This window comes from Carya illinoinensis, chromosome 11 (assembly GCF_018687715.1).
Source record: "Carya illinoinensis cultivar Pawnee chromosome 11, C.illinoinensisPawnee_v1, whole genome shotgun sequence".
NCBI classification, from domain to species: Eukaryota; Viridiplantae; Streptophyta; class Magnoliopsida; order Fagales; family Juglandaceae; genus Carya; species Carya illinoinensis.
The window spans coordinates 13,833,322-13,847,405 of NC_056762.1; the positions used below are offsets into that span (position 1 = coordinate 13,833,322).

General features: G+C 39.0%; 1 protein-coding gene across 4 annotated transcripts in view; it reads right to left on the minus strand.

Moving 5' to 3' along the window:
- Positions 1-8,774, minus strand: part of LOC122282890 (probable LRR receptor-like serine/threonine-protein kinase At1g56130) — a 110,859-nt gene extending 102,085 nt beyond the window's left edge. For 3 of the 4 annotated variants that reach the window (XM_043094947.1, XM_043094946.1, XM_043094945.1), the window contains exons 1-2: positions 8,497-8,771; positions 6,294-6,480 (exon numbers count right to left, since the gene is read on the minus strand). In XM_043094947.1, the coding sequence (XP_042950881.1) occupies positions 6,294-6,480; positions 8,497-8,695 (386 nt within the window). In that variant the 5' untranslated portion in view covers positions 8,696-8,771. Of the gene's footprint in view, positions 1-6,293; positions 6,481-8,496 lie in introns of all 4 variants that reach the window. The other variant, XR_006230492.1, reaches the window with a different exon arrangement.
- Between the last annotated feature and the right edge of the window lie 5,310 nt (positions 8,775-14,084).

A 14,084-nucleotide genomic window follows, 5' to 3' on the forward strand; every position in this document is an offset into this window, starting at 1 on the left:
TACAATTGGAGCCCTATTGGAATCTTATAAAGAGCAAAAACTTCTCATTTCCAAGCAATGTGGGATTCTATACACCACCTACCCTTATCCTTATCATATGGGGTATCACAATCTACCCCCCTTAAATTTTCAATATCCTCTTCAGACCAATCCATCATAGTTAGCACAGCCTAAGTCTCACATTTCTGGTTGGGATAGGCTCTGATACCATTTGTAACGCCAAATGGAAGGCCCAAACTATATGGCCTATACTGCAAAAGGACTAGTCAATTATACAATTGGAGCCCTATTTTTTTTTTGGGATAAATAAAAAAATTATATTGATCAAAGAATGGCAAAGCCAATAACACAACTCTAATGCCCTAACTAGGTAGGCACTTAGAGGCAAGAAAATCAACAATTGGAGCCCTATTGGAACCTTATAAATAGCAAGAGCTTTTCATTCCTAAACAATGTGGGATCTCATACACCACCAACCCTTATCCTTATCATATGGGTTATCACAAGTTTGTGGATAGAAAGAGCCGAGGGGTAGCATAGATGAAGGGGAACTAGAGCTTGCACTAGGTAGGGGCATCGGGGTCGTTAATGAAGGATTTTTACCTATGCCAGACCCTGTGCGTGAATCTCTTGAGTGGGAATGCAGGTCTTCTTTTGCTGAGGAGGTGACAGGGTTGTTGTTGACATCACCATGGGCATCAAAGGAAGGGGTTGAGATGGATAGGGAGCCTATACCACTGCAGTCTCTACCTTCGTGTCAGCATACTATTTTAGACTAGGTTATGGATAAGGTGCAGGAAATCCAGCGTTGTGTGGGAATTGAGTGTGATGGTTTTGAAGAACAATTTATGGCTTTGCTTAATGCCATTGAAAATGGAAACATTTAAATCAAGAAATCTGGTTCAAAAAAGCAGCAGGAGTTCAAGAGATTAACTTGGTATATTAATTATGAGGGTAGCTCAAGTAGAGAAAGATCTCAAGTGAGGGGGTCGGCATTGTCTATATGAAGCCTAAGATTATTTCCTGGAACGTACATGGGCTTAATGAGATTAATAAGCGTCTGCGGAAAAAATATTTGCTCCAAGAGTAGAAGGCGGATATTGTGTGCTTGCAGGAAACCAAGACGAAAAATATTACAAGAGATATTATTAGAAGTTTGTGGAGCTATCTGTATGTTGACTGAGTCTTTCTTGCTTCGATTGGGGCGTATGGTGGAGTATTAGTTATGTGAGATAAAAGAGTGGTGGAAAAATGGAGCATATCGGGGAATACACAATGGCTTGTTCTTTTCAAAATGTCGAGGATAGTTTTAGATGGGCTTTTGATGGAATTTATGGACTGACTTTGGATAACAGTAGACACTTTTTATGGGAAGAGTTAGCGGGTTGCATATCTGCTGGGTCATTCCTTGGTGTATAGGAGGGGATTTTAATGTTTTCAGATTCCTAAGTGGAAGATCGGGAGATAGCAGGTTGCGGTTAGCAATGTCGAGTTTTTCAGATTGTATTTTTGAGTTGGGATTGGTGAACATTCCTCTTATGGGTGGTACATTTACATGGTCCAATAACCAAACATGATCTAGATTGGACATATTCTTAGTCTCCCCGAAGTGGGAAATACATTATCCAAAGGTACGACAAAAAAGACCGCCTTGCCTATGTTCTGACCATTTCCCTATTTTGTTGGATTGTGGGGTATACAAGGAGGGATGAGATACTTTAAGTTCAAGAATATGTGGTTAAAAATTGAAGGCTTTGTAGAACGGGTTAGACAATGGTGGTCCTCTTATCAGATCCAAGGTACCCCTAGTTTCATTTTTACAGATAAATTGAAAGCTTTAAAAAAAAATTAGAGCTTTGAAATGCGCAGTCCTCTTATCTTGGCCTTCCCTTGAGGCCGTCTCCAGGGCTAAAACTATTTGGGATGTAGTAATTTAGAAGATAGAACAAAGATTGTTAGAAGATAGAACAAAAATTGGCAAGTTGGAAGAGATTGTATCTGTTGAAAGGTGGAAGGATTACTCTAATCCTTGTTTCCAGTCTACCTACATATTTCCTATCTTTGTTTCCAATTCCTACAAGTGTGGCAACATGTATTGAGAAACTGCAACGTGATTTCCTTTGGAGTGGACTTGGGGATGAATTAAAATTCCATTTAATCAAGTGGGACAAGGTATGCTCCCCAGTCTCTTTTGGCGGTTTGGGAATTAGAAATCTAAGGGTGTTCAATAGGGCTCTACTTGGGAAATGGTTATGGCAATGTAATGCGGAACATGAACCTTTATGGAAGTCAGTAATCAACTACAAATATGGAGGTATGTTTGGGGGGGGGGGGGGTGTTGGGTTGGTGCTCTAGGGAGGTGCATGGGGTTTAAGGCGTGGGTATGTGGAAGCTCATCAAACAAGAGTGGGGAGTGCTTAGTGGTTGCTCATCATTATGGGAGATGGCTCAAGAATTAAATTCTAGCCCGACATATGGTGTGGAGATAGCGCTCTCAAGCACTCATTCTCTACAGTGTTCATACTTGCAAGTAAGAAATAAGCTTCAGTGGCAGACCTCATGGAGATGGACGGTGACTTATTTCAATGGAATGTGAGCTTTACTAGGGTGGCCCAAGACTGAGAAGTTGGCAATTTTGTAAATTTCTTCCAACTCCTATTCTTCATGAGACTAAGCACCCAACAAGCTGATACGTTGTGGTGGAAACCTGCTAGAAAAGGTATATTTTCAGTTCGTTCATTCTATAAGGCCATCACACAATTGTAGAATAATCACTTTTGATGGAGAAGAATTTGGAGAAACAAGGCCCCTCCTAGGACGGCATTTTTTGCATGGACAACGTCTCTAGTAAAGATCTCGGAAACGCAGGGTGATAGTGGTGGAATGGTGCCACATGTGTAAACAAAGTGGTGAGACAATGGACCATCTTCTACTACATTGCGAGATTACTAGAGCGTTATGGATTGATGTATTCAGATGGGTAGAATTAGCCTTGGTTATGCTTGCAACAGTGGTCGAACTTCTGGCATGTTGGTTGAATATGGGTGGTATTCCACAAATCTCAACTATGTGGAAGATAATTCTTATCTATATTCTCTGGTGCATTTGGCAGGAGCAAAATGGCCGGGCCTTTGAAGATAGACAGCAATCATTGGAGGATATTAGATCATTGTTTGTTAGAACTCTATTTCTTTGGGCCAAAGCTGTAGATTTCAATGGCCTAGATTTTCATGATTTTCTTATTTCTCTTTCTTCTTCTTAAATAAGTGTTAACTCTTGTATACCCCTTGTGTACCTGGGCTAAGACCGTTCTCATTATTATAATATAATCGTTTACCTATCAAAAAAAGAATTATCTTGCTGCCGTTAAGAGTTTATTTCTTAGGTCTCCAGATAATAAGTACTCACTGTAAAGTCTTTGGAACGCAAAGAATTAGAGATCTTGATTTGATATTACTATATAATTTCTTATGTTAAGCTGAGTAATTAGTATTCATATGGAAGGGATATTTATCCATTGGAGCAGCAAGAATTGGTACATAATGGTATGTTCTTGAAAGATGAACTGATAGATCAAGGTGTTTGAAGACAGTTTCATCTTCCCTACAGGTTTGGACTCGGTAGAAAATTGAAGAAGAAGCGTTCAATGCAAATTAGTCTGTTTCTTTCTCTCATTTCATGGAGGTCTGGCTATCCTCGAATTTAGCCATTTTCTCACACTTTTCCTTGCAATTTTCTTTCTGTCCAAACTATAATATGTGGAAGTGTGGCATCTATCAACATTTAATTCTACTTAACAGGAACCCAATATACAAATCAACATTTAAAAACACAATAAAACAATATTAATAATGGCATTAATCAACCACTAGGAAAATCAAGCATGATAGAATTCTTAAAAAAAAAAAATTGAATGCACAGAAGCGCTCTAGAAATGAAACAATGAGGCCTTTGCACTAAGTATGTGTATTTCTGGGATTAAAGTGTACAAAGTCTAACCTCAAAACACAAATAATTCAGGTAGAAAATTTTGATAAGATTCAAAAAAATCTTATTCAAGCCATAGATGAAAAGAAATTAATTGTAACTATGGAAATTTTGAGAACGAGTGCAAGACACCAAATCCAACACCACCATACCAAAACACTGAAATGACCCTCATTTGGTTGACCCCACCTCTCCTAATTCCTTAGTCACTTACATCCCTATTAATACCATAAAAAAATCAGAGGTCGCTCTCTCCTAACCTTTGTGATCACAACTATTCCTAAAGTCTGCAAACCATTGAACAAGGAAAAAATCTCTTTTGAGCAATAAATTGAATATTGATAGAAGAAATTGCCAAAAGTAGGTATACATGATATTAACCAAGTCACAACAAGGACTTAGTAGCATATTTTAATATATCTTGAATTGTGCTGAACTACTCAGCAAACAGTGAAATAATGAGTATGATGGCAAAACTTTCATATCTTTTTTTTTTTTTTTTTTTTTTTTTTTTTTTTTTTTATAGAAAATGCTTCACTGCATATATTCATAAACGAAGTTACAACTGTGACTTAACAAACTGGAGAACCAGACCATAAGCCAACTAACGCATCTGCTCAGGAGCTTCCCCATCAACAAATTTCTTTGTGACAGACATTGTCTAAAACTTTTATACCTCCTCTCTTGACAGCAGTCAAAAGAGAAAGCTCTCTGTTGAAACAGAGATAAACGACCTCTCTTCCGAAGAAGAGAGATACACCCACGCTCCATCCTCCCAAGGAGGAGGAGTACAACCACACTCTCTCCTCCTAAGAGGAAGAGTACTAACACCTACATTCCTCTAAAAGAGGAGTAGGACAAAACCCACATTCCTTTTAAAAAGGAGTGGGACACTAGGCAATATTTTATTTATAATAGCTAAAACAAAATAAAAACAAATACAGAACAACAAAACAAAAAACAGTAAAGGGCTGTGCAAAACAGAAAGCTCAGCCCAAGACCAATGACCCAACATCCTCGTGGGGGCCCAAACCGCTAACAAAAAAGGCGCCTAAGGATCGGACTAGGGTTTCTTCGCTACATCTGCCGCCCCTTCTTCCTTCTCTGTTCCTGTGCAGCGTGAGTTGCTGCTGCCGATCACCACCACAAGGCACGGGAAGACCCACAATGCCTAGATTAGCCCCTCAAAACCGTCGGCCAGAACCAGATAGAGAAAAACCAGTAGCCCCATCGTTTTACGAAACACATCACTCTGTTACGAAACAGAGTATCAAGCCTCTTGCCGTCGAGCCACCCCTCCGTATCCTCGCCTCACCATAGCCCATCGTCGTCAGCCTTGCGTCAACAAGGAAGGGTAGCTAGCTTCTCACCCGTCCAAAACCTCCTATCTGTTTCACCCTCGCCGTACGTCTCCTCTGCATAGTGCCACCTCGCAGGATTGCTCGGGGCCCTCCTCGATTCAAGATGGCACTGTAAACAGGGGCCATGAGCTATTGCGCCCTCTCCGCACGCCTTCGGGGCCCTTACCAGTGATCCTCGCTCCAGGAAGGCACTGAAACTAGGGGCGAAGAGCTAACCACCACAAACGCAAGAGCCGACTGATATAAAACCAAACCGAGCCAAGACAACAGACGAAACAGGAAAAAACATAAAAACAAAGGAACAAAAACTAAAGGGAGGAAGGAGGGAGGGAGGGAGGAGCCGAGGCTCCCACCTCCCTCAACGGCGAGGAAACGATTTGTTTTCTTTCTTAAACAAGCATTGAAAAGTGAAAGATCAACATCTGATGAATTGAAACATATAATCCAGTATAAGATTTATATATTTTCCTGTACTTGAATGGTGAATGACATTGCTTGAATAGCCAATGGATTAAAAAAGTGTTAATCTTGTATTATTCACTTCTTATACTAGTATAAGAGCCCTTAATCAAATGTCCCAAATTATTATAGAAAACACAATACAAGTAAAAATGCTCAAGATCCAATCATATTCATGGGATGGTGTCCCATCAGGGTAAGCATGGTTTTGAGGGCTAGTCAAAGCAATGTTGGTGTGACCCATTATCAAAGGCTAGAATGGGGACTAACTAAATTAAGGTTGGATGGTTTCCATAAGTAATAAGGAAGAGACCAGTCCAAAGGAAACATACCAAGAGGCCTCACTTTATTGTTGCACAATTTGCATCAACAAGAGAACTTCTAAGGCTAATTTTGCAATGACTACTCACAATGTAGGTACAATGAGCATTTATATAAAATAACCCAACCACAAACATGAGAATTTAGTTATGGGAGAAAACTTACAGCTCGTTGATATGGCAAATGGTGCCATTGTTGTACGAACATTTGCATTTGATAAAGGGCTTGTAATCCGCGTTAGTAAAGCCAGTGTCGTCAATGGCAGCTCCACTACATGGCTCCCCACTTATATTCCATTGACCTTGTGGTGCTGATATCTTCCATTGTTTAAATATTGAGTTTAATGCTTTCACTGCAACAATGAATTTACAAGTTATTGACATGTTAGTCAGCTTGAGTGTTACAGATCTACATGCTAAGAAGTATTTTGATTTAGGAATCTTGGAATGAGTCTTGATGATCATAACTATCCCATAGATTTCAAATAAATTTTTAACAGTAATAAAATTTGAATGAATGAAGTTATGAGGAATGTGCTTATCAAAAAAAAAAGTTATGAGGAATGTCACTCTTCATCCTAAACCTTGTCATCCCCGATCACATATGCTGATGTGTCATATTTCAAATTGCTTTCTCTATCAACCGCTTAAATGGCACCCACTTGAAATATATCACATCACTCTTGGTGACTGGGCATAAGGATTGGGATGAAGAAGAGTATTTACTCTAAAGTTATTTATATATTATTTACCTTAGAAGTCGTTTAGCTTAGGAATTCTTGGTGAGAACTAGAAGTCTTGGGGCTTGTTTAGATGATCTCATTTCATCTCGAAACTTTTTATAATTTCCTTTCCAAATATCACTCAAACACATACACTTTTCAATTTCAAATTTTATACTTTTTCATTTAATTATTACAACTTTCCCAAATTTCGAAATAAACTACAAAAAAGAATATTACTTTTTCAAATTTCAAAACAAAAATAACATTAAAAAATCATATTCTAACATTATTTTAACTTCATAATATTTTTAATCAAATTTTTCTCTCATTTCCCAAAACCCAATAAAACATCTTAACTCAAACCATTCATTAATATTCACAGAATTATCATCTCATCTCACTTCCCAAACAAACCCTTATTCTTCTACAATTCTATTTCTTGTAGCTTACATTCAAAGCACCACTAGTTGTCAAATTACAACCTAATCACGCAGAGCACATTATATTTGAAATCAGGGTGCTCAAAACAAACATTTCAGGTTCATTTCAATTCTCCAAGACTAATGATGCATGTGATTCCTGATTATTATGCACAACATTATTATGTGTTCCTATTCAAAAAGAAAAAAATAAAATAAAACATAGAGACTTGACTTGAACAGTTTAGAGACATAACCAGACACCGAAGCTGGTTGTAAAAGCTAAGTGTACCAGTTGTATAAATTACTACCTACATTGGTACCATTTTCTGAATAATCTACGGCAATCTTCAGTACCACAGCATAATTTGATAGATCTTGGATTCTTTTATTTAATTTTTTTTTTTTTTAAAACAAGGTCTGAGGTATTGAACGAAGTTGTTATTGCTGTTAATGTACGCAACTGTTTTCACTCCTGTTCTAATCAGTGTCAGAAGAGAAAAACTCATTAGATAATGAACTATTGGTTCTAAGCCATCTCTGCCAACAAATCAACAATTTGATTTGCTTTTCTTGCCTACTCTAGCTAACCCAACATTTATATAGACATTGAAAGATACGTTTGGGAAGTAAAACTGTAAAAGCCCCTTTGGCATCCGCTCATCAGGAAAGAAAAAACTCAATCCAAAAACACAGGTGAAGGGGTGATCTTTGGGTAGGGAACATAGCGGATATGCAGGGTTCTGAATAATTGGCATATTAGATCAAATTCTTGTTCTTTGGAAGATCTACCTCGTTTATTTTCCTTTAAAAAATGATTTTGTGAGCTTGATACTTATTTCTCCAACAAAGCGCACACATGTACATGATGCGCTGCACCCACATGCAGCAGTTTAAGAGCTCATTTGGATTCAGAGTCCGTTTTATCCCATTTTATCTTTACAATTTTCTTCAATTTTCACATAAAATATAATAAACAATTCAAATATTTTAAATTTTAATTTAATTTTTTTAAACTCAAAAATAATAATAATATTAACAAATAATATTTTAACAATATTTTATTTAACTTTCATCTAAAAATATCTCATTTCATCTATTAATCGAAATGATTCCTAATCAAGTTTTTTCATACTTTCAACTACAGCACAGTAGCTTCTAATACCGCAACTACATTTGCGAAATGAAGTAGAGAGAGAGAGAGGAGAGAGAAAGGCTTTTGTACCTTCATACGGATCCGTTACAGCTTTTGTTTGATTCTGGGCTTGAGCAATATTAACTAGGCCACAGATGCAGAGAGCATAACAGACATAGACGAACATGGACGAACGTCCTGACATGAATGTCGGCACAAAACGAAAGACAAGGGAGCTTGAATAAAGTGATGTTTCCTTCCCAAATCCGTCCTTCATCATTCCTAGCATACATCATATATGGACCCAATGTGTACAGAAGTCGAGCGCCGCCTTCATGGAATTGGTCATGAGAGGCTGTATTTAATGGTTGAGAATTTAAAATGAGTTGATAAATAAAGCTGGCCCTTAATATTCAAATTGGACATCGTGTTCACCAGATATTAACACTCACCAATGGTAAAGCGCCACATTAGAGTCCTATGGGTCACAAGGTAGACTTGAAAGCTAAAACAATAATTAAATATAAGATATTTGTGGATGAATGCTTTGCTCTCCAATGATGGTATAGAGGCGTCCTGCCCTATATTTATAAATAATATAGTTGATTATAAGATAACAACCGAATAATTCTCACTTAATTTGAATTATATTTATCTATATTTCTCTCAATATTTAAATTTACAAATTGTATATATCTAAGAGTGATCTTCTCTGATTTATGTTTATATTGTATTTGACTTTGTCTAGAGCATTATCACTTATACGCCCCCTCAAGAAAAGCAGAGTAGGAACCACGTGACGTTTGTCTTTGACCATGGTGAAGGAAGAGGCTTCGTCAACACATCTGCCACTTGAAGATTGACACATGGTATTAGTATGTCATGCAATAATGTATTAATTTTTTAATAGAAGATTGACAGAAATATATAACTATGATTTTTTAAAAATAAGGTAAAAAATTTAGGAAGGTTAAATTAGCGCTTCAACAAGTACTTTCTATAAAATAAAACTCGGCATCTATTGTAATGTTTTACAATTGGCTAATATGGTATAAGGGTGGTAATATATAACACAATCCATTAATCTAACACAAATACAATACAAAATTAATGGATTTAGGCCCTTTTTAAATAGTAAAAGTATTTCATCTCATATTATTATTATAATTTTTTAAAATTTTTACATAAAATATAATAAATAATTAAATTTTTTAAAATTTTAAAATAATAATAATATTAAAAAATAATATTTTATTTTAATTTTAATTTTTATCAATCGTCGCATTTCATTTTATTATCCAAATTAAAGTTGATGTTAACCACTCCAGTGTCACTTTGTGCCAGTTGCTTCTATTTATGTAGTTATTAATTATTATTACGACTGTTTGGTGGCGTTGGTGTGACGTGCTACACGGCCCTCGTTATTATTTTGACTTGTGAGAACTGAGAAGAGTATATAGAAAGACTGTAGAGTTGCAAACGAACCGAGTCGAGCCGAGTTCGAACAGGGGGTCTCGAGCTCGATAAGCATATATACGTGCTCGAACTCGACTCGACCTTGACAAAATTTACAAATGTCTGATCGAACTTGAATCGCATAACATGTATCAGGATTGAACTTGACTATAACTCGTATAAGATAAATAAATGAACTGATACGAGCTCGAGTAGCTCGAGCTCGAGTTAGAGTTAAATACTATGTTTTTGTTGAAACCCAATGTCCAAACCGGAAGGCAGCCTCGCTTAGCCCCATCAAAGAAGCATGCAGCAACATAAGAGAAACAATGCAGAAATTAATCGCAACAGAGAAAATCTAGAGCTTCAACATAGAGATTGAAAACCAAGGGAGAAACATTGCAGAATGAGATGAAAATAAAAATAGCACCAACAAATTGCAGAAACAGTGACAAATTGACAATGACCCACTTGGAGACCAAACAAGAGACGAGGTGGTGGCTGATTGAGACGAGGGGTTGTGTCGAGACCCCAACAAAAATCGCCCTAGGACATGGTCCCAGACATGCATGGACATCCAAGATTGGACCACATATGGGGTCAAGCCTAGCTTTGGAGGACTTCTCTAGGGGTCTAGTGCAGACTCTAGGGAGATTGCGGGAATGGCACGGGTCAATTGGAAGATGGCTCACATCTTCCCATTTGACTAAGCCATGGCTCAGCCCCAATAGCCCATTGACACTCCTGTTGGCATGCCTTGACAGCCCCACGGGCCTTGCATTGACACTGTCACTGACATGCCTCGACAGCTCCATGGGCCACCAACATGGCCAGCACCAACCACTCCTCAGCACGCCCACAGGCATGCCACGGCCCCAGCCTTGGCACGCCCCTGACAGCACCACCATCATGCCATGGCCCCTGCCATGGCACATGCATGACGGACCCACAGACAGGCCATGGCCCCCACCATGGCACGCACTTGACAGCATCGCTAGCATGCCATGGCCCATTGTCATGGCACACTCATGTCAGCCGCACAGACATGCCGTAGGCATGCCATGGCTTATACCATGGCACGCCCAGGACATCGCAGCTAGCATGCCATGACACGTCCAGGACAATCACATGGCTAGCTTGCTTGCATACCTTGGCTCATGCCTTGACACGCAGCAAGCACCCATGGGGACTACTGGCAGCGCGCAGACCATGCATGTAGGCCTGCGCACTCCCTTGAGTCAGCACCTGCGCCCATGCATGCGCGCCCCAGCCACTTAGCAAGGATAGTGGCGTGCCCTCACAGGCACGCCATCTAGCGCACAGCTCCAGCCCGTGCCTTGCAGGCAAGGCTAGTGGCATGCCCACCAGGCATGCCATCCAGCGCACGGCTCCAGCCCGTGCCTTGCAGCCCCAGCACCCAGACCGTCAGCTTGGGTCATGCATGCTCATCACCCAGGCCACCAGCCTGGGCCATGCAAGACCACTGCCCAAGCCACTGATTGAGCTGAAATATTGCATATTTTAGCTATTTAAAACCAATGTATTTTAAATTCATCATGACATTATTATTGGTTTTAAATGGAAAAATGGTTAAAGTGAATAAATCAAAGTTGTGATTTTAATTGATTAAAAGTATGAATTTCTGCTTGAATTCTACCAACTATTGATTACTGTGCATTCTAGTCCATAATTTTTCTTGCTTTCTATTATCATTTGTGTTTGTACCATTGTTCTCCTTGTGCTTCCTAAACAATAGTTGGGATGTAGAGAAGCTAGTATAGTTGGTGGGGACTGATGTAGCGGAGGCAATTGTTTCTAATCTTGGGGGTCGAAAGCAAGGTGATGACCGTCTTATATGGCTAGTCACGTCGGATGGGTCTTTCCCTACCAAGAGTGTTTGGTCTTTTGTTCGAGTTACTGCCCCTAAATCTCAATGGTCTCATTGGATTTGGCATGGTATTTTGCCAAAGAAATTTTCCATACTCATGTGGAAGGCATTGAATAATAACCTTTCTGTGGATGATCAGATTAGAAGAATTGGTGTCCCTCTAGTTTCCAAGTGCAAATGCTGCCATGAAGGTGCTTTTGAGGATCTCAACCATGTTCTCTATGGAGGTAATATAGCAGTGGCCATATGGAAGTTTAGCTCACATTTGCTAGGCATTCCTTATGTCGCTAGTCGATCATGGAAGGCTACGGTTGAGGCTTGGTTTCGTTGAGCTTCAAAGTTATTTCAGCAAAGAGAGATTATGCTGAGGAAAATCAAGAACAAACAACATGCAGCAATAAACATGACAGCAGCCACTCAGACGATGCAACCATGCAGCACATGGATAGCACTCAAACAAACCATGCACATGCAGCTGCTACAGCAAGAGAACACCAGCTCACACCATAAAAGCAGCATAACACATTCGGACCATGCAAGGAAACTCACACCATAAAAGCAGCAGACCATTCGGACCACATGACAGCAAACATGCAGACCATTCACCACATGGACAGCACACACACCCACTCACTCGGATGTGCAGCAGCTTCTGCAGCAAGGAAAAGCACACAGCCAGTTCACACATGCATGACAGCAGGAACACTCACACAAGCAGCCTCATTCGGACAGCACACACTCAGACAGCAGCTTTCGGCAAACATGCAAATCACACATGCAGAAAAACAGATGCAGAAAACGTGGACCTACAAACCAACACATGCAAACAATGCAGATCATTCGGACAGAACACCAGCTCACACACACATGCACACATGCAGAAAGCATTCGGACCACATGCTAAAAGCAACTCACGCATGACAGCAACCAACCCACTCGGACAGCAGCCAATCACACATGCAGTAAACACGCAGACCAGTAAACGTGCAGCAGCAGAGTTTTTTTTTCTTTCTCATGTGGACGAGAAGCAGCAGCAGCAGGGAATGAGTATTCGGTTAGCTGGAGCAGCTGGACGTGCAGCTATTTATTAGCTGGTAGCAGCAGCAGCAGAAGGCAGTTTTGTTTTGGACTTATTTTCTCTTTGTTTAGAAGCTAGCGGCAGCAACAGTTTTTTTTTACTTACTTCTTTCCGTTTAGAAACTAGAGAGAGCTATTGTTTTTTTTTGGTTTTTCATTCGGCTACAGTTGAGCAACTAAGTTCTTGAAGTTGCACTTGTTTTCTCGTTGAGTTTTCTTTCCATATATAGCCATAGGGCAACCTTGAGTTTATTTTCCTTCTCTTCCGTTTAAGTAGCAGAATTTTCATTTCATTTTCTTTGACTTTTCTTTCTTAATATAGATTGGGCAGTTTTTGTTTTTTTGCCTACAATGCTTTGTTGTTTTAAGAATTTTTATTAAGTATTAAGAATTGTTTTAGAATTTTATCTCATTAATTGTAATACCTTAATTTCTTTCAAGTGTGCTAGTTGGTTTCATGCAACAAGAGAATTGTTTTAGAAGTTTTTAATCAAGTATGCTAGTGTTTTTCATGAAATAAAGGAATTGTTTTAGAATTTTTAATTAAGTGTACTAGTTTAATTTATTGCAAGAAGGGTTTGGTAGAGAGCTTTTGTTTTTGTTTTAGTTGGGTTATTTAATTGTTGTTTACTTATTTCATGTTATTTATTTTTATTGTTTCATTAAGCTTTCATTTTAATAGTGATTACAATTGTTATGGTTTAATTTGAGAATTTGTGATTTAGATGATAAACCCTAGAATATTGGTTTTATGCATTTTCAATTTTCAATGCATGTTTTGTCAATTACTTTCCAATCTAGTTTAATTCTTAATTTAGTTTTATTAATCTCTGAATTTAATCTGTTAGTCATTTACATTCCAATCCGACAATCACAAATCTAAAAATATGAATCTAGTCCATGACTAGTAACCTCTTCCATCCATTGTACATATCATCCTCTTGTTTTCTCTTTGTGAAGTTTTTCACATTTTTCAACAAGTTTAATTTTAAGTAACTTTCCCAGAGGAGACGATCTAGGAATTTATTCCTAATTATTACACGACATCCTCCTGCACTTGGGATAGCATTAGTGCTACTCATTTTTTGAGTGAGTCAGCCACCTGACTGGGCCTCACAGCAGCAGCTCGGCATCACCCTGTGCCCACCATCAGGCCAAGGCTTGGCACCATGCCATGCCCACCATCATCAGGCCACGCACAGCGCCATGCCGTGCCCACCACAAGACCAACGCATGGCCCATGCCATGCCATGCAGTC